The 26,575-nt window shown below is 42.5% G+C and overlaps 1 protein-coding gene across 2 annotated transcripts; it reads right to left on the reverse strand.

The window, feature by feature from the left end:
• Them4 (thioesterase superfamily member 4) lies at nucleotides 1–25,154 on the reverse strand. 2 transcript variants are annotated; one of them, XM_028789778.1, is made up of 6 exons: nucleotides 24,997–25,154; nucleotides 16,866–17,052; nucleotides 9,703–9,862; nucleotides 8,693–8,800; nucleotides 3,052–3,176; nucleotides 1–993 (listed from the first exon to the last, which is right to left on the reverse strand). In XM_028789778.1, the coding sequence occupies exons 1-6, from the start codon at nucleotides 25,066–25,068 to the stop codon at nucleotides 953–955; spliced, it is 693 nt and encodes a 230-aa protein (XP_028645611.1). In that variant the 5' UTR covers nucleotides 25,069–25,154; the 3' UTR covers nucleotides 1–952. The 2 variants fall into 2 exon arrangements, with proteins under 2 accessions (XP_028645611.1, XP_028645612.1); XM_028789779.1 differs by lacking the exon at nucleotides 1–993 and adding an exon at nucleotides 1,824–1,943 and having other exon boundaries at nucleotides 24,997–25,123.
• Nucleotides 25,155–26,575: the final 1,421 nt, after the last annotated feature.

The following is a 26,575-nucleotide window of genomic DNA, read 5'->3' on the forward strand; positions in this document are numbered from 1 at the left end:
CTTTCTAGAACATTAATCTCCCAATTTATTTTAGCACCTGAACATACACACACACTCAGACAAATAAATAAATAAACATTCACAGAGAGAAATTGGATACAATAGAGAGAAGATGAAAAAGAGATACAATTGGAAATTATGCTGTGTCTAAAAACCAAGGTAAGCTGGATGCTTCCTTGGTAGAAGCCAGGAGAGAGATGTGGAAGTTCCCACACAGAACCTTAGGAAGCAACATTTTGTTAATACTTTTAGACTCTGGTGTTTGGGACTGTGACAGTGACATTTTTGTTTGTTTAAATCAGGTAGCTTGTAGTTCTTCATTATAGTTCCAGAAAGCTAACAGAGCCTTCTTCCAGGGATGACAGCTACAGTGTTTCAAGATACAATAGCACAGGCAGAAACAAATGAACAGTATTTTAATCTCTAGGGCCCCAGACAACTGAGGCATGGGGGCTGTTCCCAGGGAAATGAGCTGTGTTCCCTAATATGACCAGAGATGTTTGTTCAGATACAAACCTAGCTTTGTAACATGCAGTGTGGCTTACGCACATACGCACCTCACTTACTAAATTCCATACATTTATCCCTGCCTTTGGTTTTCTTGCATTTCCATGTTTGCAGTCAAAGTTTCAATACAGTCTTTTTCTCCCCCCCTGCAGTCCACAGCTGAGCAGGTCCTATGCTTGTTAGCTTTAAAGTCTATTCACGTGTCAGAACCACACTTTTGTCCTAAGGAGATACAGATTACTGTCAAGACTCTCCCAGAAAGTACTTCTTATGAAAAATCCAGAAGGTGGAGAGTGAGTCCCTGCAGACTTATTTCAGAGGCTGCTCTGCAGGGGCTTGAGGACAGACTTTCCCTGGGGGATTTAGCAGCTGTGGAGAGATAGGTGCCGCTTCTGGAGGGGGGAGAACCTCATGCAGAACAGTGTGGAACTCACCAGAAGTTCTTTTATGTCAAAGGTTTGTCAGGATCCAGCTTTATAAATAAGGCTAAACCAACAAAAGAACAGATGATTGTAAGTCAACTGTTTGTCATTTGATGAAACCAAGCAAGGAGACACAGAAAGACATTTCTTGTCTCTCTATCTCTCTACTTTCATTTCTTAAAAAACTTAATCGACTTTTGGCTGATGGTAGTGGCATACACATTTAATACCAGCACACAGGAGGCAGAGGCAGGGTGACCTTTTGAGTTCAAGGTGACCCTGTTTTTTATAGTGAGTTCTAGGCCAGTGAGGGCTACACAGTAAAACCCTCTCTCAAAAATAGATTAATTAATTTTTGACTCTTGAAGTCATTACCTTCCATCACTTCTGCCACGTCCCGCACTACTTCATGATTCATTAATACTTCTATTAAGAGGTAGCCCGGATGCAGATTGGAATCACCCACAAATAACTATTTCTAAACAGGTCCACATCCTCTTTTTGCCCTATAACTTTAGATGGTTATATATAACCTTGGTGGATGGTGGGCTAGAAGGGAGGTTAAAGCATTTAAGAGCCTTTATTAAAGTAGGTTTTGAAAAATCTAAGATTATACTTTTTTAAAAAATTTTTGCTCTTGTATAGAAAATAAAAATACATGCTCCTCTGAAAGGTATTTATTGAAATGAAATTAATATATATGCATATAGAGTAAGGTCGCTTAGAACGATTGGGTAAATATTGTTTGGCAAACTCATTGTTATGGATTGACCAATGTATTAGACAAAGCTTCACCTAACATAGCAAAGATAAATGCCTAACGGTAGTTCTGGATTTACCCAGGTAGTTATATCTGCTCAAGTTCCTAGGGTTCTCTTGCCTTTTGTTGTTGTTGTTGCTGCTGCTGCTGCTGCTGTTGTTGTTGTTGTTGTGTGAGTTTGCATGAAAAATGAAAGATCTGAAGTCTGAGGTTCACAAAATGGACTATTCGGCACCTGTCGTTCTAAATAAAACCTTTGCAAAGAAGCAAAAAAAAAAAAAAAAAAAAAAAAAGAGGTAGCCTGAGCTAACTGATATGGAAAGGTTTAGTGAGTATCCTAATAAATTTTTCCTGTCAACCTCTCAGCCTTGGCACATGAGAAAGGGGTCTCAGTTGAGGGATTGCCTATATCAGATTGGTCTGTGGGAGCACAAGTTCTGGACTAAGAAGGCTAGGCATGAGCCTGCTCACTGAAACAGAGTACCTCCGTGGGACACTGCCTTGAGTTCTTATCTAGACGTCCTTCAATGGTGGATTGTGACCTGAAGTGTGAGCTAAAATAAATCTTTTCTTTCTTTAAACTGAATTTGGCCAGGGCATTTTATTACAGCAACAGAAGCAATCTAGAATAGAAAGACTTGGATTACAAGCCTCAGCCTGCAATGGAGCTGCAAACTGACTGTGGACTCAGATCATTAACGCCAGTTTTCCACTAACGTGAATCTATGCTTTGCTCATTTTTTTTTTCAATTGAAAATGAAGTTGGGATGCACCAATCCTGGGACCATAGCAACCTCCTATATTGCTATGAGATACAGTCCTGGAATTGGATCAAAGGATATCTCACTTCCAATTTTGATGGATTATGGCAAATAGGCCTTTCACTAGCAATCTATAAGAATGCCTCTAGTCATAGATCTGGATATATAGCTCAGTGGCAGAGTGCCTGTCTAGTGCCTAGCATGTACAAAGCCTTGAGGTTTGATTAAGCACTGAAATATACCCCACCTGCAAAACCAAACCAAACCAAACCAAACCAAACCAAACCAAACCAAACCAAACAAAAACAAAAACAAAAACAAAACAACCAACTAACCTAAGCCAGGTTTGGTATGGTGACTCAAGTCTATAATTCAGGTACTCAGGAAGTAGAGACAGTTATTTTTTCTACAGAGCAATTTCAAGGCCAGCCCAGGCTACACAAAACCTTGTCTCAAACAATAAACACTCAAATTAAAATCCAACTCCAAAGCATTTAACTTGTTCTGTTCATGGCATGAAACTCAAAATTTCTGTGTGTTAATGAAAGCAAACAACCCTAATCCAACCCAACCTCCAAAAGAGGCAGTGGCAGCTCCTTACCTGTTGCCTCTGTGTATAAAGTCTTCTCATCAATACTTTGAATAGTACAGGAAATAAAAAGTTTCCTTCCTTCAATTTTTTGAAGTTGACTATTTACCACAACAACAGAAAGAAGGGGGATAGGTCTGCAGAAGGAAGAAAACAATTTTTTTCATTAAACCTATGTAATACCAAAAGATCATCAGGTGCACAACAGAGTGGATAGTCATACTCAATGCCAGTGAGCGGTGACTATATTAGCTAGAACATTCCTTAGAGTTCCAACACCAACAGTTTCTCCTGCTTCCTTTCTCTCACACTACTGCCTGCAGGGAGGAGCAGGTATGTGGTCCCAGACTGGGCTTCTGGGCTTCAGTTCAAAGAGATCACTAGGGTTTCCAGCTCTGTTGTGGGAGAGATTTTCCCATTAGGAGACCCAGAACCTAGTCTGATGCCAGTAGGAGGAAAACAGGAAAACAAGCCATGGGGGTAGTTCTTGTCAGCTTCTCTGCGCTTCTCAACATTTCTTGGGCCAGTTAGATGGCTCAGTAGGTGAAGACTTTTGCAGCCAAACCTAAAGGCCTGAGTTCAGTCTCAGGGACACACATGGTAGAAGGAGACCCTGCAAGTTGGCCTCTGATCTCCACATGTATGTTGTGGCATACATGTACCCCACCCAGACATAATGAATATATAGATGTAATTAAAAATTTTCTTATCTACTTCTTTTTGGAGCACTTGTCTGACAACAGCCAGTGCTATCCGTAGAACTTGCTATGATGATATAAACATCCCATAGTTGAGCTGTCCAATGTGGTAGCCACATGTGGCTACTGATCACTTAAAATGTGGTTAGTATAAATGATAAATTGAATGTTACAGTTTATTCAACTTTAATTAACATGTACTTAAATTTAAGTAGCTATAAGTACCTAGTGGCTAGTCATTTGGGGAATCCTGGAGATAGAATGGAGTACCATAATGAAAACGACCTTCTTTGAAGGTCAGAGGCTGATGTGAAAGTCATGGAAGTGTCCTGTGCTCCAACAGCACCACCATGTGGATGAAGGGACTCTAAGACACAAGGAAGTTGTCACTGTGACTGCCCACTGGTGCAGGTGTCCTTCCTGTGACCTTTAAACATTCCCTCTCAATTAGCTTTTGCTGACCCCATTGATATAGAGAGACATCAGGATTTGCTTTTCTCTTGGTATCTCCTCGAGATTTGCCAAGGACCTGGGTTGGGGATATTTTATGTTCTTTTCTGTTCATCATCTCATTTTCGTGTTTCTGCTTCTTGCTATTCTGCAGGATGCAGACACTGACACTGGCCCTGCTGTTGAGACCTGTGTTCTGTACATGCACCATTTACTTGCTCACTGTCTTCTTCCATTGTCTGTCTCTGGTCATTCTGTCATGGCTTTCCTTCCTTCTTTGCTAGTCCTCTGTATGTTCTCTGAGCATTGCCCTATTTTTCTATAACCTTTCTCAAGTTTTGGCTCAATGAAAACCACTTGAGGTGAAGATGCTGTCTCTGCTGTTGCTGTTGGGAGGTTTATTGCTAGGGTAATGGTGCCCTCTTGTGGTGCTCTTTTATGGATGCTGCTTCTCTGTCTCTGGGTTGGTTTTGCTTTTTTTGTTTTTTTTTGTTGTTGTTTTTTTGGTTTTTTTTGTTTTTGTTTTTGTTTTTTTTTTTGAGACAGGGTTTCTCTGTATAGACCTGGCTGTGTTGGACTCACTATATATACCAGGCTGGCCTCAAACTCAGAGATTCCCTCTGCCCTCTGCCTCCCAAGTGCTGGGATTAAAGGTGCGGACCATCACACCAGATTCTTTGTTTTCTTTGGAAACCATCCTCCCCCCCAACCCCAACACACACACACTATTTTGGGACTCTTAGTGGAGCTTTGACCTGTTCCTGTTATATCCCATCCCCCTTTCTCTCTATAATGAATTCAAAGCATCTCTCTCCCTCCCCCTCATTCTTGAAATACATTTAAGCCACTATTTACCATATTAAATTGCCATTTCTGTATACATCAGTAGTCCTAACATCCTTCTAGGAAAGGTGCTCTCACCTCTTATTGGATCTGAAGGGCAGAGAGTAGCCAATGCTGTATTAACTTGGTAGAATCATGTCAAGCTGACTGGAATTCTGCTTCTCACTTTGCATTTAAGCTTGGTATGTCTGACATTAGTTTAGCTGCAGTGAGCATGTTAATAAAATTGTGGGATATACTTGAGCACCTCACTGAAATAATGGAGCAGATGAGTAATGCTGACCAGCACCACCACACCACCACCACCACCACCACCACCACCACACCACTACCACCACCACCACCACCACCACCACCACCACCACCACCACCAAGCATTGCAGTCTGTTGAATGGAATCTGGAATAAATCTTAATAGAAGAGGAACCATCATGTAGGGAGATGTGATTCGAGGTTACACTGGGTTATGAGATCATAAAACCATGAGATTATAGAGGATGTAAGTGAATATTTGGTGAATAGCACAGGGCGGGATTTAATTTAATTGTGAGCTTCCCGAGTGTGTAACTAACTGCACACACTGACCTGAACTTCTGAAAGGCAGGGTATTCACGCTGAAAATTCTGAGAACAAAGTATAACCTAAACTCTTACAAGGACAAAACCCATCTAGCTAAGGATGCCTGCAGCCATTCTCTTTTCTCTTAAAGAACAGGAGCAAAGCTTTGCTTAAGTAATTGTAGTGGACTAGCTAGCATTACAGAGTGATTTTCTAAGCAGTAAGGATTCACTTTCAAAACCCTCATGTGGTAGTGAGACCCTTTATACAGATGCGCCACAAAATGAGGCAATTACAACAGAAAAAGAAAAGGAAGCTTGGGCCATGGGTTTGAATTTCTCTGTCTCTCTCTCTCTCTCTCTCTCTGAGACAATGTTTCTCTGAGTTGTCCTGGCTGTCTTGGAACTTGCTCTGTATACCAGACTAGCCTTGAACTCAGAGATTCTCCTGCCTCTGCCTCTGCCTTCAAAGTGCAAGGATTAAAGGTGTGCACCACCACCATCCAGCCAGTATTTCTGCTACATGGAATCAGGAAGCCCAGTCTGATATGTCATGAAGCAGTTATAGGCTCAAACACTGCCCCTTTCAGCACCACCAGTTTTGAGCTGTTTTGTCCAGTGTATTTAGAGAGAAGGAAATAGCATAGATAGATTGGCTGGCTGGAAGCTGAGATGACTAAGTTTTGCTTCTTAAAAGTAAAAAGGTGACTGAGCATGGGGTCCACAGTGGAGGAGTTAGAGAAAGGACTGAAGGAGCTGAAGGGGTTTGCAACCCCATGGGAAAAACAACAATATCAACCAACCAGACCCCCCAGAGCTCTCAGGGACTAAACCACTAACCAAAGAGTACACATGTAGGGACCCATGGCTCCAGCCGCATATGTAGCAGATATCAATGGGAGGAGATCCTGAAGGCTCAATGTCCCAGTGTAGGAGAATGCCAGGGCAGGGAGGTGGAAGTGGGTAGATGGGTGGGTGGGTGGGGAAACACCTTCATAGAAGCAGGGGGAGTGCAGATGGGATAGAGGACTCTGGGGGGAAACCAGGAAAGGGGATAACATTTGAAATATAAATAAAGAAAATATCAAAAAAAAGTAAAAAGGAGTGGGACTGGAGAGATGGCTCAGTGGTTAAGTGCACTGACTGCTCTTCCAGAGGACCTAGGTTCAAATCCTAGCACCCATATGGCAGCTCCTAACTGTCTGCAACTTCAAGATCTGACATTCTCACACAGATATATATGCAGGCAAAACACAAATGCACAGAAAATAAAATAATTAAAATAAAATAAAATAATATGCAACTTTTTTTTAAAATTAAAAATGCTATTTTGCAATTTGGGTGGGAACACAACTGATCCCATTAGAGCGACCTTGAGAAAGAAGAAAGCTGGCTGCAGCACAATATTTCTTGATTTCAGGATACATTACAAAGCTGGACAGTGGTGCCACAGGCCTTTGAGGGGCTCAGTGTCTGGTGTCTTTCTTGGCCACTCTCCATTTTATTTTCTGAGCCAGGGTCTCTTACTGAACCTGGAGCTCACTGACCTGCTGAGACTGTCTGGTCAGCAAGCCCAAGACTTCCTCCTGTGTCCACCTCCCCAGCACTGCAACTGCAGTCATGTGGCATTAGCCTTTTCTAAAGTGGGTGCTGGGGTTCTGCACTCAGGACTCTCATGCATACACAGAACAACCCTGACCAACTGAGGAATCTTTCCTACCTCATAGTAAGGGTCAAGAATGGGCACAATGGGGAAAATACAAATGGAAAAACTGGATAGCTACATGTAAAAGAATGAATGTAGACCCTTCTCTGTGGGAGCCTGAGTGGCTTGGGACACATTTCCTGATTGCTCTTAGATGATAAAGTGTATAAGTAATTTTAATTTGAGGTTACTATTATTGGCCACTAGAGAGGAAGAGTTAAAATAGCAATCCCTGCTTTTGTTGGAGGGAAGGTAAGGGGCAGCGGAAATGACAAAAGAAGGCAAGTAGCTCTGTCCCTTTTCTAACTGGGCTTCTGGGTAAACAGTGCAGGGTTTGGCAACTACACTGGCTATGATTTTATAAATGAAGTTTTATTCGGGCAAAGCTATCCTTATGCACTATCAGGAAATCCTTCTGTGCCTCCGTGGCTGTGTCTCAGCCTACACAGACCACAAGGATAAAATACTAACAGAAACAATTTCCTCACCTCTGAAATAAACTTCTATAGGATGATCTTAGCATAATACAGCTAAGGATTATCTATAGACAATAAACTTACAATCCATGAAGCATGGCTTCCATAAACTAGTAGTCAAGTAATACAGCTTTTATGACATGAAAGGGGAGATGCTTAATAACTGTGTACTATATGTTTGTGGTAATAACCCATGGCCTTTCTTGGAGATGTCCTTGAAGCCTTTGCTCTTATGCTGTTTTGTCCTACAGTTCATTCTCCATTCCTTGCTAGAGGCCGTTCTGTGGTTTGGTGTAGGACTGTAGCTGGATGGTGAAGATCATGGTGAACCTCGCTTTTGATGGATTCAAACCCATCTTACTTGTACTCGACTTCTCTGTGTGAAGTTATGAGAAATCTCTCTCTCTCTTTTTTAACAGGTGGGGAATATTTAGTTGCTGCTGAGCCTGAGGGTCTGGGTTTAACCTGTGGGATCCACATGGTAGAAAGAAAGAGCTGACTCCCATGGGTTGTTCTCTGACCTCTGTATGCACAACATGGCATGTGCCCTTCTCTCATATATACAAGTTAATAAAAAAAAAACCAAATTATTTCCCTAGATGATGTTCTACTTGAACACAGAGGGCCAGGGCAGTCTTCATCCTACAACTGGCATAGATTCCAGCCTCCTTACTGATGGAAGAACTAATTCTGAAGCATAAATTTCTCTCTCTAGAACTCCTTTGTACAGTTTGTCTGAAGCACTCTGCAGAACTTTGAGAGCTCAGTCTTGGTGGCTTCCTCAATGTCCCTGTCCCTGCTTCTCTATGTCCCTTGCCAGTCCTTGGGGAGTACTTCCTGGATAGCTACAGCCATATGTCTTGACTTAAGATCTGCTGCCGGACAATCTGACTTAAGAACGTAAGGAGAATTATCACAGACTTACTTTTTGTAGTCGATGTTGAGGTTGGCAGTCATGGCAACGCCCTCAGCAATTGCGCACATGCCGGTAGTGATGTCAATGATGGTCGCAATGGCACCTCCGTGAACAAATCTAGTCACAACAGCAGCGGATAAGAAAGTTTAAGAAGTTGAGGAAATAGCCTCTCAAGATAGAAATTATTTAAGTGTCTTTATACATTTACCTTACCTTCAGTATATTTAAAATTAAATAAAATCCATATGCTTAACTTCATCCATAGCAGAAAGGATACTTATAATGAAACTGGAGCTTAGTAGTAATCATATCATAGCACAAAAAGCTAACATTTTATGTAAGAAACATTATGCTTGTATGTATACACATTCCTTGTTTAAGCTTAGAAAGTGAGGCTGGAGCTGTGGCTTAGCAGTTAAGAGCATGTACCCTTGCAGAGGGCAGAAGCTCAGTTCCCAGAACCCATGATGGGTAACTCACAAACACCTGCAACTCCAGCAGGAGCTGACACTCACATGAGTGTGCACACAAACACACATATACACTCACACACATAAACACTCATATGCACACACACACTCACATGCACATATACACTCACACACACATGCACACTCATATGCACACACACTCTCTCACACATACACACACATGCACACACACAGAGTTTAAAATAATAATAAAAAAGAAATCTTTAAAGTTTAGGAAGTGCAGATAAATAGAAGGAAGAAACCTTAAGGACCTTAATACTACCATCACATCATGGCCAAACCAATACAAATGTGTTCATGATACTCCATTGCTCTATGTCCTATAATAACATATTATGTGCATCATTTAATAGTATGTTGACATTTTCAAATGTAACCAATATAGATAATTTTCAATAGTATGCTATAGACATCTTTCCATTTCAATAAATATGTATCTACATTACCATTTTAATGTCGTCTTTGTAGTCCCTGGATATGTGAGAATAAAATCCTATCAGCTCCATGCTGCTAGGACATGGCTCTTACCCAGGTACTCCTTGCAGGTGAAGACCTCCTTGAAATAAGCAGACCATCCTCTTCTCAACGTTATTATAGAACATCACATACTCAAAGCCTAGCCCTTCCTCTAAGCTTCTGGAGAACTGTTGGGCCTTGGACATTTGTTCTTCTTTCTTAAACTTTGAGTCTGTAAAGAAATTGAGATATGAGTAGAGGAGGAAAAAAAACAGATATAAGATAAATGCCATGCCAGAATTAAGCTCCTATACCTTGACAAAATCATACATGGATGGGTAACTGATTAAAATGTCAACACAAGGAATGGAAAAATCACAAGGAATAGCACAGTGGCCAGGGATGTAGTTTAATTGGCAGAGTGCATGCCTAGCATGCTCAAAGCTCTAGTTTCTTGAACTCCAGCACCATGTAGAACTGTATGGGAGTAGATAATTATAATGTTGGCACTGGGAGATAGAAGATGAGAAATTCAAGGTCGTCCTTGGCTACATGGTGAGTTTGAGGCCAGTCTGGACTACATAAAACCTTGTCTCAAAATAAAACTCTGGGTGGTGGTGACACATGCCTTTAATCCCAGCACTCAGGAGGCAGAGGCAGATGAATCCTTGAGTTCGAGGCCAGCCTGGTCTATAGAGCAAGTTCCAGGACAGCCAGGGCTACATAGAGAAACCTTGTCTCGAAAAATTAAAAACCAAACCAAAAACAAACTAACAAATCAACCTACCAAAAACCAATAATAAAAGCAAACAAAGAAAACATACTTGTAAATATACATGGACAGAATTGAAAAGAAAGCAAAGTACCTACACACACATAGGAATTAGTGAATACGGTAAATAAGTGCTAACAGTAAACTGAGCAAAATTGTGAGGTACTCATAGAAAACAGAAACTCTTCTTGGTGTAAGTCTGGTTTAAATGGACTTTAACAAGAATGAACAACCCAATACAAAGGAAATAGGTTTCCTGGTGGATGTGAATGTAATCTGCTATCCTGAATCAGGAACAGGAGTAGTTCAGTCCAATAAGTTACTGTATTTGGGTTAGAACCATTCAGGCTCCTGAAATCAGCTTAGGAGTTCAACATTTCTGGTCAAGAGTATCAAACTGTGAGGGATCTCGTAAAAATGAGAAAAATAAGTCAAACAAATTTGTTGAGAGAATTCAAGTTTCGGGCTCTACCCCTGTTTAACTGAGGCAGAATCTGCTCTTTTGTCAAGATTCCCAGGGGAGTCACATTTGGAATAAAGCCGAAGACTAGATATCACTGAGGGCATTAGTGCAACAGCAGGAGACTGGCACAATGAAGCACATGACTATGGGTAGTAGGAGGGCTCAGATGGAGTACAAGAGGTGAGGGCCAAGTTTACACTAGAAAATGAACAACCACCACCAAAATTGTCACATAGACCAGTAGTAATGGTTTCCATGCCTAGATCATTTCAGTAAAGCTGACCAGGTAGAAGCCAGTTTCCACCATGTCACAAAAGCTGTATTGCTTGAATACTAGTTTTAGAAGCCATGCTTGATAGATTATAAGTTTATTGTCTATAGAGAATTCTTAGTTATATTATGCTAAGATCATCCTATAGAAAAGTTAAGGGTATTCAATAAATTGTGTGATGTCAGAATAATTTTAATTGAAGAAAATACTATTTTTATAGTGCCAGGGATCAGACCCAGGCACTATAAAATACACTCTGCACTCTAGTCAACTCTTCTAAAAAAGTGAATCTGGTGGAATGGGGCAGGGGTTGGTTTCAGTTAGAACTGGGTCTATGCAGCCCAGGGTGGTCTCAAATTCTCATCCTCCTGTCTGTGTCTACTGAGTATTGTAACTAGAGACATCCTCTACCATTCACAGCATTACAATTTTCTTTTAGGTAGTTTAATAATAGGTAAAATTTAATAATGTTAGTTACTTAAAAGTTATTTTTTCTCTTTGATAAGATAGACTAATTCTTGGCTCGAAACTGAAGAATCTAAACAGAAACCTGAAAATGACCAACTATTCTTGTTAAAGTAATTTGACGTTTGTTTTCTTTACCCCTCCAGCCATGAGGACATGGAGACATGGAATGGGAAAGTACTTTACCCAAGCTCACACAGTTTTGTATGCCGTGTAGAACCAGAATTCTAACCTAAGTGTGTATGAAACTTAAGTGTGGTGGTTAGTATCTGACACAAGCTAAAGTCATTCGGGAAGAGGGAACCTTAACTGAGAGACTGCCTCCATCATACTGCCCAAGGTCAAGCTCCAGGGACATTTTCATGATTAGTGATTGATTTGGGAGGGCCTAGCCCACTGTACGTGGGTGTATCCTTGGGTCCTGGGTGGTATAAGAAAATGGGATGAACAAGCCACATGGAGTAAGTCAGAAAGCAGCCTTCCTCTGTGGCTAATGTTCTTGCATCACTTTATGACTGGTTTTTAAGCAGTAAACATGAAATAAACCCCTTCCTCCTCAAGTTGCTTTTAGTCATGGTGTTTATAACAACAGAAAACAAGCCAGGACACTAAGTTCCAATGATTAACTTGAGAAATGATCAGCTTTTGAACAGCTCCTAGGACCATAAGACCAAACAGAATTAGAATGATAAAGAATACTGTGGACTGCAGAGTTCACCCTGCTTATAGGAGTTTGTGGTAAGCTGGCCCGAGAGTGTGAGCATGGGAGAACTGGCCCTGCCACTTGTCTGCCTTGAGGTGGGGTGGCATGGGCGAAGGAGAGATACCCACCTCCAACCCTAACCCTTGAGTAACCCTGACCCTGGGTAACCCTAACTCTAGCCTCCTTCTACCCCCACTACATACAGTAGATAGATGATGTACTGGCTGGTTTTGTGTGTCAGCTTGACACAAGCTGGAGTTATAACAGAGAAAGGAGCCTCCCTTGAGGAAATGCCTCTATGAGATGCATTTTCTCAATTAGTGATCAAGGAGGGAGGATTCAGCCCACTGTGGGTGGTACCATCCCTGGGCTGGTAGTCCTGGGTTTTATAAGAAAGCAAGCTAAGCAAGCCAAGGGAAGGAAGTCAGTAAGCAGCACCCCTCCATGGCCTCTGCCTCAGATCCTGCCTCCAAGTTCCTGCCCTGTGTGAGTTCCTGTCTTGACTTTTGGTGCTGAACAGTGATGGGGAAATATAAGCTGAATAAATCCTTTCCTCCCCAAGTTGCTTCTTGGTCATGAAGTTTTATGCAGGAATACAAACCCTGACTAAGACAGATGAGTTGGCCTCAGGGGTTATGAGAACTGAAGAGCTAGCCCTGTTCCTTACCAGCTGTAGCACTTGGGAAAGCAGGCACTGTACCTGGGCTGGGCAGGTACAGATATGTATAGGTCATAATAGAGCTGACCCTGCTGGTGTGGGCAAGGGTGAGCCACCCCCAACACCCCCTACCACAATAGCAGGGGAGCTGGCTTGCCTCTTGCTGGCTGCATCATTGGATGAGCTAGGTGGGGGCAGGGCTGGAGAGTTTTCCCACATGGTGTGGGTGCAGTAGAGTTGGCTCAGCTACTATCCAGGTCTAGATCCAGGGCTTTTAAGTTGGCCTACCCCAACAGCTACCCCACTGATAAACTGCTGGATCATGTAAAGGGGCCAGTCCTACATATACAAAGCTGCAGGATCTCCATGACACATGGCAACAACAGGATAGCCAAGAAAAGTCTTAGTGAGGATCCATTGTTGATAGTGTAGCAGAAACCAGAGGTCTTGAACCAGACCAGTGACTCACTGTAATGAACATTTGCAAGTAAAGCTGTGTGGGCAAAAGGGTGTGTGGGACACACTGTGACATCCACAATGAGATTTTCTTTTTCTTTTGTGTGGGAGGTTGCAAAGGTGGAGGCAGGAATGAGAGGATAGAGAAATGAGTGGGACTGGGGTGCATGATGTGAAATTCACAAAGAAGCAATAAAAAGTTAAATTAAAAAAAAAGAATACTGTGTACTGAGAAATGGGTACACCCTATGAGAGTCAGGATGGTGGTGTGTTGGAGAATTCCTGAGAGACTAGGAGGAGTAATGCAGTTGTGGAAGGTCTGTTGCTGACAAGGTGTAGCAGGGAGGAATGTCCAGAGCAGGCCAAGGGAAGGGGACACAGTGCACAAGTCATTCATGGTCAGTTCATTCTTGCAGGACAGAAGCAGGTCAAGCTTAGCTTAGGGAGGAAGGGACACGAGGTGGAGGGAGCTTGGGAATGTTCTTCTGTTGGCTTTCATTTTCATATAGTGAAATAGAAAGCAAGACCTGCTGAGAGACCAGGGAAGAATTAGAGGTGTGAGTAAAAAGAAAGGCAAGAAGCAGGCATCCAGAAGAGCAGGAGAGTCAACAGACCAGGAAAACAGGAGACAGACTTGTCAGGAGCCATAATAGGACAAGCTAATAATTAGCAGTTGATCATCCTGAAATGCTTGCCTTGGATTATTATCTGTGACAAGTGTGCCACATCAGCAAGGCTATGCTGGACATATTTTAGGAAAGATCCTGCTATTAATATGCTTTTCCTATTATTATTATTATTAAACATATATAACAATCACTAAGCAATAGCACTCTCCTTTGGAGCAGATCTCTGCAGACCCACCAAGATGTACTATCTTGTAGTGATGCTATATAGACAAATAGGCGACTTCTTAAGTCTTAATGATGATCCTATAAGAATTTCTAAAATTATATCAATGATTATTAAGCTCTTTTATAATGGGATTGCTATTAAGTCCCTTTCTGATAGTCAGAACTGCTATGAAAACTCTGTCAGTCTCCCAAGTGTCATCAGTTATCAGCCCTTAGATAGTTACCAGATTCTCTCCTGCTCAGAGCACATTCCAAGGTGGTTGTAAAACAATTAACCAAAGGTCACTAAAAGGGAACTCACATTTATTATAGGTGCTAGGACAGAAGAGAAAATATTGCTTGGGTTTATCTATACAAAACTTCACTTCTTTCTCTCTCTCTCCCTCACTTCCTCTCTCTCTCTCTCTCTCTCTCTCTCTCTCTCTCTCTCTCTCTCTCTCTCTCCACTCTCCCTTCTTCCTTCTTCCCTGCTTAGAATCTCTCTACTTAGAATTTTTCCTTTGTTAGAATTTTTCCTTTTCCCCACTTAGAACCTTCCCACTTTTCCCCTTAGATAACTTTCATAGGAAACTTATTACACTTAGCAATAAACTATAACAACTTCAAGTGTCTTTTCTTCCTGTGACCTCAAACCAACAGACCTAAGTTAGAGCCTAGCAGCACCTGCAGAGAGAGTACTAAGGTTATTTGCCTAATTCCCTGCTGTCCCTTGGCTGAGGTGTTAAGTGCCAGAAACTGCAGTTTATGGACAGAGGATACCAGAGGGCAGGCCAGCTACAGTAGCCTAACCCTAGGTCTTACCCACTGCCGACGCTCTTCCCAACCCCCTTGGCTGCCTCAAGAAGAACCGACCGGAGGAGAAGAAAGAAGGTCAATTCTCCTCCCACCAAGCCGGGTACAGCTCCCAGGACAGACTGTCAGGAAACATTAAGGGCTAATTTGAAGTCACCAACTTCAGAGAACCAACCAACCAACCAACCAACCAACCAACCAACCAACCAAATAAACCTCTTTGAAAATTAAAATACTTTTTTGATTCAAAGTATGTTAAAAAGCAAACAAACAAACTCAGAATGTCAGGAAGTGTACTTTCTGAGTGTTGGGAATGAGGTAGGTTGTCATTGGGTTTAAAGTCTGAGAGATTAGAGGGTGTACTGGCTAGTTTATGTGAACTTGACACAAATTAGAGTCATTCGAGAAGAGGGAGCCGTAGTTGAGAAAATGTTCCAGTCAGATCTGACTGTAGGGCATTTTCTTAATTAGTGATCAGTGAGGGAGGGCACATACCATCTTGGATGGCGCTATCCCTGGGCTGATGATCCTGGGTTCTATAAGAAAGCAGGTTAAGCAAGCAACGGGGAGCAAGCCAGCATGCAGCACTCCTCCATAGTCTATCAGCTCTTGCCTCCAGGTTCCTGCCCAGTTTCAGTTCCTTTCCTCACTTCCTTTATAGATGAGATGTAACATGCAAATGTAAGCCAAAGAAACCCTTTCCTCCTCAGCTTGGTAGGTGAGGTCATGGTGTTTCATTACAGCAACAGTAACTCCAACTATGACAGAGAGTGATTCAAGTGTTCTGACCTTCTCAGAGGGATGGAGCCAGATTCTGAGATAAAGAGAAAAAGAAATTGGTGGTATCAGCTTCAAGATGCCAGGTTGGGACTGTAAGTGTTGCAGTTCTGAAGAGAAAGGCTTCGCCTACAGGAGTGTTATAGCTCTGCTCTGGCTGAGGAAAAGGTTTCCCCAATGCAAATGTAACAGGTCACTGTTACAGGAATACTACAAAGTCACACTGCACAACAAACCTCACAGAAGAAATTTATTGCAAGGGAAAAGCCCCCTAGGGTGTCTTCGAGATGCAGCAAGGAACTGAACAGAAGCCAGGGGTTACATGAGGTTTCTTGGAGTTGGGGTGGGGTAGTGGAGCTTCCTAGGGTGGAAATTTCCAGAGTGAGAACTGACGGGATTTCAAGTCCTGAGGTTGGGGTGAGATCAGGGATTGGTGGTTTTTTTGTGCTCATGGATTGGCAGGATTCTGTGGCAAGCTCAGTGATTGGTGTGTTTCTGTGGCAAGCTCTGTGATTGGAGGGATTCTGTTTCTTGGCCCTGGTTTTGGGTTTGGGGGTCAAATTCAGGGTATTTTTTCTTTTGGTCCTTTTACCCTACAGGGATCATCTCATTTTTAACAGTGTGTTTTATATTTTCTTATAATCCAGAAAATTTAGCGAGATTTCAGGCCTATAAAACTGGGGACTATCTTTCTCTAAAACCTGGTCTCCATGATCCTTCTTTCTTCCTTCTCTACCCTTCAGTCTCTCCTTGCTCTGCTTTCCACCCCCTCCTCCTATCCTTCCTCCCGATCCGGAAAGGGGTCTTGCTATGTAGCCCATGGTCTGGAACATGCTGTGTGGCCAGGCTGGCCTTGTGCTCAGGATATTCCTGCATCATCCTACTGAGAGGGATTAAACACATGGAAGATCTACCATGTCTAGCTCTTCCTTCTCAATAAGTAGTAATCAGTGCTTCAGTATGTAATACTTTACATTGATATTCAAATACTATTTATGGGGAATAATTTATGGGTTATTCTTACCAACAAAACGGGTTTGGAACTCTTGAAGGGCTTGAGTAGGGTTTTGTCTGTATGAAGGCAAACGTTTCCAGGAACCATCTTCACATTTCTTCATGAACTGGTCAAAAAGGAGTCTCAGGTCCTTAGTCCAGCTGGGGTTAGGGAGAGCATAGTCCTTATGAATGACTTTCTCAGAAGAAGATAACCTCTAAAAGACAGAGACAAGAAAAGAGGAATAGGAGGTACACAGTATTTCATACTTTCTGCAACTTCCTAAGACTACAATGCTGCTTTTCTTACTGCTAGAAAATGATCACTTCAAAATGGTTGGGAACTTCAGAGCTCATTTGTCCCATACCCCTTCACAGAAATAGGAGAATGACAAAGGGCCAGTGATTTGCCTAACTTCTCCCAGCTAGTTACTGGTGGGGATAGCATTAGGCCCAAGTGACCAGTCACCAGACATAGAGAGATGGATAGATATTATCAAAAGTACACAGGTGAGGCACACATAGGTTGCTGGAACACAAGGGAATAATATTGCTTCAGTATTTGGCTCTTTGACATGAATACTAACAAACAGAAAGTAGTCATCTGGAAAGAGTAGTGTATGTAAAACTAAAACCAAAACCAACCAAATAAACAACAACAACAAAACCTGAAACCAATCTGTGCAAATCAAGAAGGCATGAAATAGTTTTGAAGGGTTTTATTGTACTCTAAGCAGTAGTAACTAACAATTGTCCCCATTTTACAGATGATGAAATTAAAGTCTAAAGGAAGCTAGGCAATGTTAAAGTGTAAGAGAATGAACAGAGTCCTGAGAACCTCCCCTATTACAGGTCTCTGTAAGTTTTTAGAGGCTCCTCCCACTCCAGCCCCACCCCTGGCAGCTGTATATTTTCATTCATTCTCCTGGCCCTCTGGGCTTCTTTCCTGTTTCGCCCCCTCATACCTGATCTTACCCCCTTTTATCCTCCCCCTTCTCTCTCCCATGCAGGTCCCTCCCTTCCTCTGTCTCCCATGATGATTTTGGACTCAATGTGAGTGACCTTAGCCGAAATGCCCAATGGTGGGGAGATGGAACCTGAAGAGACCACCTACAGAAGTTAGACAGGAGAATCCCCAGTGGAGGGATGGGGATACCAACCTACCTTCAAAAGTTTTCACCCAAAATTGTTCCTGACTAAAAGAAATGTAGGGACAAAAATGTAGTAGAGACTGAAGGTAAGGCTGTCCAGTGACTGGCCCAACTTGGATCCATTCCATGGGTGAGTACCAAACCCTGACACTATTTCTGATTCTATGTTGTGCTTCCAGACAGGAGCCCAGCATGTCTGCCTTCTGAGAGGCTCTATCAGCAGCTGACTGAGACAGATACAGATATAAGAGCCAAGCATTGGGCTGTGGTTGGAGACCCTTACGGAAGAGTTAGGGGAAGGATTGAAGGAACTGAAGGGGATGGCAACTCCATAGAAAGATCAACAGTGTCAACTAACCTGGACCCCTGGGAGCTCCCAGAGACTAAGCCATTAACCAAAGACCATACATGAGATGGTCAGAAGCCTCTGGCACATATGTAGCAGAAGACTGCCTTGTCTGGCTTCAGTGGAAGAGGATGTGCCTAATCCTGTAGAGACTTGATGGCTCAGGGAAGGGGGACGCCCGGGGTGGGGGTGGGGCTCTCAGAGTTGAAGAGGAAGGGGGAAGAACTCTGAGGGGGGGACCAGGAAAGGGGGCAACATTTGGGATGTAAATAAATAAAATAATTTATTAATAGAAAAAAAGAGAAGGAGCAGAAGGATATAGAGGTGTAGGCAAAGCCTCAATGCTAAGCTAACTGGTTTGAATTCTTTCTGCAGCACTCTCAGATTATTTAAGCAGGGAGTGATGTGATCAGACTTGGCCAAAATAGAAGAGTGGTAATGTCCAAGATTGCAAATGGAGGGTTCTACTTGGAGGCAGTTGGGTAATTCAGTGAGAATTATGAGATTGTAAAGCAGAACTTGGGGACAACTTCCATAAAGCAAGGAAGGAATAAGATAAATGCTGCAGCCAGTCCCTGTGTATCAATGGCACTGTGGAAATAAATGACAGTTAATTACAATAAAGAATACAAGAGGGGCCGGGCGGTGGTGGCGCACGCCTTTAATCCCAGCACTTGGGAGGCAGAGGCAGGAGGATTTCTGAGTTCGAGGCCAGCCTGGTCTACAGAGTGAGTTCCAGGACAGCCCGGGCTACACAGAGAAACCCTGTCTCGAAAAACCAAAAAAAACAAAAAACAAAAAACAAAAAAGAATACAAGAGGGACAAGAGGAAGCCAGGAGAAGGGAGGTTGGTGTCATGGTAACTGTGACTTCCAACTATGATACTTCTCTGGAGCACTGAGTGTTGCCACTGTTCCAGTCAACAACTAGAAGGTTGGAGGCCTGGGAAGACAGGGTGTCATCTAAAGAAGAGCATACTCACATGCTCCCAGACAGAAGACAGGAAAGCTGCTGCAGAAACCTCACAACAGTTATGACTACAGAAGGTATCTACCATGCAGGGTTCTACTTGTAGCCACCATTCTGATTACTGTATGTGTCACTTGGACCACACCCCTGACACCATGCTGCACTCACTGATGGGAGAATCAGCTTCTGCTGATGCCTGGGCTGACTTCAATCCTCGTTCAATAGGAAGAACAGAGTGAACCTGTCTCAAGTACTCTATGAAAACGAAAACAACAGCAGCAGCAGCAGCAACAACAACAACAACAAACTAGATTGGTGAGATGGCTCAGTGGGTAAAGGGTAAAGCCTGCACCAGGCCTGAGGACCCCAGCTGGATCCTTGAAAGTTGTATGCTGGGAGGAGAGAATGAACAGTTGTCCACGAAGCTCCACTCACAAACATATAAATGTAAACAGATCAACAACCAAATCCTTTGTCAGAGATAAAAAGGAAGTCCTGATTTTTTGTGGTACTATGGAATTGAGGAAACAAACAGAAATAGCACTTGTCTGTAGCTCAGGGTAAGTAACTTTATTTTCTACTCCACTTTGATCAGCTTATCCTTTCAGAACTCAGCCTGGATAACCTGAGAAAGATAGACAAACTCCACCCACTGTTTCTTACTCCAAATACAACTGTGGTAAAATATTAATGTATTTCCTCCAAGTTCTTTCCATTTACTGCACTGTACCCTGATTTATACTGTTAAGGTAGTTCATTTTACATTTTCCTGGCAAGCCTCTGGCAGCGAAGACCTTCTTGCATAGTTCCCAAATAGTAAACTTCATTCAACAGGTTTTTTTCCTTCTTTTTATACTGCTCACTCCCATTGACATTGCCATCCATGTTTTGTTTAGTTTTTCAGTGAAAAAAGTTTTAAAGGAGTGGACATATTATAAAAGCCAGAGGATCAGGGCTTTGCTATGAGGCTGTGCTTCCTAGTAATGTCAGAAGCTATACCAGTAAAATATCACCAACGTGATTGCCCAAACCTGAGCTGGACAGGGAAGACGAGGACACCAATAAACAAGCTAAACTACCACAATGAACAGCCCAAGAGGCTTCGGCCCTACACAAAGAACTAGGAGAGAGAGAGAGGTGGTCTTCCCCAAGGAAGGGCAACAAATTGGTTGCCCAGTCCCAAACAATCAGCACTCAAAACATACATACAAGTGACATCATATGGACTCAACAGGCTATATGTCTGGGATTATGTAGAAATATAGAAACACATATAAACATACAGAAACAACTGATCTTAAAAGAGGTCATGAATTTAAAGAAGAATGGGGTGGGGATATGAGGTGCTTAGAGGGTAAAAGGGAAGGGAGAAATGATGTAATTAAAAAGCAATCTCAAAAATAAATTAAAACATTTATTTTATTTTGTTTTTGAGGCAGGGTGTTGCTATAGTCTTAAGTTTGTGATCTTCCTGTCTCCCAAATACTGGGATCACAGGCATGTACAATGGTGTCCAGCTTGAAGCCAATCTCTTTCTCTTTCTCTCTCTCTCTCTCTCCCTCTCTCTCTCTCTTTCTCTCTTATTTATGTATTTATTTATGGATAGGGTCTCATTATATGTAGCCTTGCTTGGCCTGGTACTCAATATATAGACCAGGCTGGCCTCAAACTCAGAAATCCAACTACCTCTGTCTCCTAGGTGCCAGCATTAAAGGCATGCCCCACCATACCTGACCTTGTTGGAGGAGGTGTGTCCCTGGGTAAGGGTTTTGAGATCTTTAAAGCTCAGACATTCCCAGTTAGCTCTTTGCCTCCTACTTTCAGGAAAGGGTGTACACCCTCTGCAGCATCATATCTGCCTGTTAGCATGCACCCCACTGTGACAGCCATGGACTCAACCTCTAAAACTGTAAGCCCCCAATATACTCCTTCTATAAGTTGCCTTGGTCATGGTATCTTCACAGCAATACAAAAGTAACTAAGACAGGCAGGCAGAACTCTTAACCACTAAGTTATCTCTTCAGGACCCAGTAATAATCATTTTTGTTTGCTTGTTTTGATACAGCGTCTCACTATGTAGCCCTGGCTGTCCTGGAATTCACAATGTAGGTCAGGTTGGCCTCAAACTCACAGAGATCAGTCTGCCTTTGCCTTTGGAGTGCTGCGATTAAAGGTGTGTGTCATATCACAATGCTCAGTTTAAAAATCACCCCACTATCCTCCTTTTTGAGACAGGGTTTCTCTGTGTAGCCCTGGCTGTCCTGGAACTTGTTCTGTAGACCAGGCTGGCCTCAGAGATCTACCTGCCTCTGCCTTCTGAGTACTGGGATTAAAGGCATGTGACCTCCCACACTCCCCCAATGCAACCAGAAAAAATAGTTTCACTCCTCTGACTGGGATTTGAACCCCAGCCACATGAGGGAGAGTACTGAATCCTAACCACTAGACCACCAGGGATGCTGGTTTATAATTATGAATCTGGGTTCATTTCATCCTTAGGTCTCTTTTCTTTTTTAATATTTATTAGTGTCTATGTGTGTGTGATGTGTGTGTGTGGTATGTGTATATGTGTGTGTACATACCATGGCACTCATGTGAAGGTCATAGGACAACTTTGTGGAGTCAATTCTTTCTTTCCATCTTTACATGGGTTCCTAGGATTGGATTCAGGTTGTCAGGTTTCAGGACAAATACCTAGCAAGCCATCTTGTTAGTCCCATTCAGATCTCTCAAGTAGGAAACCCCTGCTTAGATCAGTTTTCACATCCTCTTATGGGCTAAAGAAATAGAGTTAATTGAAGACTTTTAGCCATCAGAATGCTCCCTGGGCTCTTCTACTTACCTAACTTAACATTTTATTATTTGAGACAGGGTCTCATTGCTTTGAATCTTCCTGTGTAGACCAGGTTAGCCTACCTACTTCTGCTCCCTGAGTGCTGCTGGAATTAAAGGTGTGCTCCACCACACCCAGTCTGATTTTAACTTTTAAACTAAAATCCAATATATTGTTTTGAGTTCTGTTATGTACTTTGTTTTTATACAGGGGATAGAAAAGACAAAAAGAAAAGACCTAGGTTCTGCCTTTAAGTGTGAGCAGCCTCAGATAATGGGAAATACAACTAGACATAGATATGGATATAAGTGCTTTCATGGAATACTTAAACAAACAAACAACAGGCATCAACAAAAAACCCAGACTGATTTCTTGCTGCCAAAGTTCACGAGAGAGAACTAAAGGCTACTCTAAACAAAGGCTCAGAGGATGAAATGGCTACAGACACACTGGAGGGCTGCTAGGATCTCAGTCTCCACACATGGAAAGTACAGAGAAAAGAGGTGCAGCCAGACATAGTTGACAATACAGAAGAGGGATCACAACTCTTAAATTTAACCTTCTAGGTTAATGGTTAAAAAAAAAATCAGTGTGAAAGGTGATTTTAGGTAGCACAAGGACAAGGATAGACATATGTTTTAAATACTATAAGTGACATAGTATACAATTACAGTAATAAAAATACTTTATATATACTTATGTAACACAGAAAGAAATGAATAGCATATCACACTTGTTATAGTAAAAGTGTTTTTACTTAGGATGAAACTACATGAAGAGGCAATCATGGGGCTGGAGAGATGGCTCAATGGTTAACAGCACTGGCTGCTCTTCCAGAGGATGCAGGGTCAATTTCCAACACCCATATTGCTGCACAACTGTCCATAACTCCATCCCAGGGGGATCCAACACCCTTATCTGGTCTCCATAGGCACTGCCACAGACATACAAGAGGCAATGCACACATAAATAAGCAAGTTTAAAAATAAATTAAGTTTTTTCTGTTTTTGCATAGTTTTGTTTTTGTTTATTTATTTATTTTGGAGACAGAGTTTTCCTGTGTAGCCCTGGCTGTCCTGGAACATCTTCTATAGACCTCGAGGTCATAGAGATCCTCCTGCCTCTGCCTCCTGAGAGCTGGGCTTAAAGGCGTGCACCACCACTGCCCAGCTCTTTTTTTTTCCTTTTTCATAAAGGGCAATCATGAAGTTGGTGTGTTGAAGTATTCACTTTCCAAAATGAGCCTTCAGCAAAGTAACAACATTGGTTTTTAGAAAGTTTCACCAAGTGCAAAGGATGAGTTAAAATGGTGAGAAAAAAGGGAAAGTAGCACAGACTGATAGACATCAGGGTTAGCTATGGCCCAGAGCTGAGTTAGGTACAGAGGAACAAGAAGAAAAGGTTTAAGTGACACCCACCCAGTAGTAGAACCCAGGGAAATGGCAACTACTAACCTCTGGGAAGAGTCTCAGGTGATTCCAGACTTGTGGCTTGGATGGCAAGGTTAGAAGGAAAAGATGCTTGGTAGCGTGAAAGTGCAGATGGCTGAGAATGGGAGTGGAGCTACTAATTTTAGTTGGAAGTATGCTGAGTTACCTTAGATGGACACTACAGTGTTGTGGGAAATAAAAGCAACTCAAATTTCAGTTCAAAGAGGTGAGATCTAAGCGCTACCTTCGGTGAATGCACTTGTAAATTCACAGCACAGACTATGAATGAAGGACAAGTTGTAGGGATAATCATTACTCTGTTCTCAGTAGAGGAAAGGTCATGCTTGATCTTTAGTTATAGATTTATGAAAGTTGGACTTGTAAGTAAAGTTATGACTTTTTATGCCTCCTTTTAAGATAAGTTACTGAGTCAAAAGCAGTACGGTGTAAATAAAGCCTGTAAATGTTAATGCTTAAATGTCTTCAGCACAGACTGCCAGGCTCCAACATGTAATTAAACTAATTTATATTTGTTGTTGTAAGACTAGCACAAATCATTTTCTTTTCTAATCGGTAAGATGGTACCTGACTGATGACAAGCCATCAACACTCATTATTATTTTAAAATTGTGTGTGTGTCCATCACCGAGCAACTCTAGCCCTCTTTTATTGTCTATCAGTAAGCTGCAATAGCTTGAGAGAGATGCCACAGTCACCTAATAACCAAAGTTCTTTTTCTGTTCTCAATACAGAACGGTTCCTGGTTGTTCTTTATTATAATACACATTATACAAACATTGGATTTGGCAAGTCAAAATGACCCCATTGTCTCAAACTAGACCATAAATTCCTTGAGGAGAATGTTATTTTCTTTTTCCCTATCTAACCACAATATGTCTTACTTATCATCAGTGGCCAATCACACCTGACATATAGTTGGAGCTCAACAAGTATTGATTACATCAATGAAACAAAGCAGGGATAAAAATAAGGGCAGGCAACATTTAAGATTTACATTCCAGGTAAATGCTAAATGCTTCCCTTGCATTATCTCATATAGTCTTATCCTCTAAGATGGTGAAAACGGGCTAGAGAGGGCATAATTGATTGTCAAATCAGAAGTCTCCTCTCTCTTCCTGAATTGGTTATAACGAATCAGAGTCCATCAGGAATAGATCCCTGCTAGGGATAAATGGTCCAGGGGTCACGGTTTTCTGGGTGACCTTGCTTATCCTTTATTATCTCAGTAGTGGTGATCCCATCCCTGCTGACCTATTTCAACCTTGAGTCACTTTCCTTTCCCGCTCCTCCCGATTCGAATCTCAGGGCTGAAGATCCCATGAGCCCGGTTACAGCTGGGGACAGGTGTTAGCTTAGCCTCGGTTGTGCTGTCTCCCCTTCTCCACCTACGAAAGCAGCGTCCCGGGACTCACCCTCGCTGCTCCAGGCCGCCTCGCAGGCGTGGCCCCAAAAGTGCGCAGGCGCATAGCGCAGCGTCTCAGCATTGCTCAAGCCAAGGGCAGGACGCTGCTGTCTCCTCTCATCCAGAAAGAGCCACACTATAGCACAAGCTGATTCCGGACTATTAACTGTGGAGGCGGGTGGAGGGCGGAGCCGCGCGCCACCCAGGATGCCGGCACCTCCCCGAACCTGGGCGGACCGAGTCCTCGCCGCTTGCCTTTGGTTCCGGGAGATTTTGCGTCCGGCTCTCACCGACTAGGATTTCCGCACGGGCGCGGCAAGACAGCTGATACGTTTAGTCCCTTGTCCCCAGACAGTTAACGCTCCAACCAGAAAAAGACTCATCTCGGCCGAACAGCGGCACAGACAAGGCGAGGATAACCAATGGGTGTTGGTTGATGGTGTTGAAATTTGATTTTCTGGGTGTAGGACACTTGTACATTTAAAACTCTGTCAGTCTCTTCTATTTAACGTATACACTCTTCAGTTGTCCCCCTCTTTCCGTGTGTGTGTGTGTGTGTGTGTGTGTGTGTATGCGCGCGGATGTGTGTCTGTGTATTGAAATTATATATCAACTTTTACTCTAGCAAGAACCGTCTCTATCAAAGAAATTGCTCTTGGACTGGCTCAATAGAGTTAGCCTGAACTGTCTAATGGGAGCCTGCTAGTTTCACTGCTTTTTCTTTCTGTGCTAGGGGATTGCTAGATAAACAGAATAATCTCCATGTTCCACAAAGGAACACAGAAGCAAAGCAATTATTTTTGTCAAAGGGTGCACCAAGACCCAACTAGAGTTAGCAAGCATACAGGGACAGATGATGACTGCCCTACGGTCCCCCTACCCCAATTGCCCGGGGTCTGTCGTGATTGGCTAGTTTTAAAATAATAATTACAAAGGAAATGAAAAACAAATGTAAGGAGTTGGCCACATAAGGGATACTGATACTGCCCCTTTGCTGCTTGTTTCTACATTTCCCTTGGCTCTGTTCTCACCAGACATACTTCAGGAGGGATGCCCCCTTAAATTGCTATGCACTGGGCAAGGCATAGCAATGGGTCATCGAAAGGCAAATCATCCCTTTGAATGATTGACGAGGTGCTTGGAAGGAGGAAGTACGTGCCCATTTTCAAACTACTACAATTAATTTGCATCATTGATATTTTGATTCAATATTCAGGGTTATTACATATTCTCATTTTATTTCTGAGTAGTCTGGCAGATGATCTCATTTACTGGTGTGTCCCTTGGCCTTCCAGATTTCTTGTCAACTCTTTGAATATCTCATAGTCCTTTCTGTCTTGGTGTCTTCTAGATTGTCCTCTGTTTGCCATGGTTTGCCCTAGCTTCTCCCATAGCTAACTCCTCTCCCCCTTTGGTGTCAGTGTAGCTTCTACTTTCTCAGAAATGGCTTCCCTGTCCAAGATGTTTGCAATGTGACAGACGCTATAATTGCTTCGTGTGCATGATCATTTAATCTGAGTTAGACCTTCATTAAGTTGTCTTAAAGTAGCCAAAATTTCCTTTTAGGTAATTATCATAGTTATAATTCA

The sequence above is a fragment of the Grammomys surdaster genome, unplaced genomic scaffold (genome assembly GCF_004785775.1).
Source record: "Grammomys surdaster isolate TR1022 unplaced genomic scaffold, NIH_TR_1.0 125849, whole genome shotgun sequence".
Lineage (NCBI taxonomy): Eukaryota > Metazoa > Chordata > Mammalia > Rodentia > Muridae > Grammomys > Grammomys surdaster.

What these genes read in the sequence shown, in the direction of transcription:
- Them4 (XM_028789778.1), bottom strand. Translation starts at nt 25,068, where the DNA reads ATGCTGAGACGCTGCGCTATGCGCCTGCGCACTTTTGGGGCCACGCCT. An exon ending in GGCGGCCTGGAGCAGCGAGG is followed by an intron (nt 17,053 to 24,996) that starts GTGAGTCCCGGG and finishes TCTGTCTTTTAG; the next exon opens with AGGTTATCTTCTTCTGAGAA. An exon ending in CACCTGCAAGGAGTACCTGG is followed by an intron (nt 8,801 to 9,702) that starts GTAAGAGCCATG and finishes TGTTGTGACTAG; the next exon opens with ATTTGTTCACGGAGGTGCCA.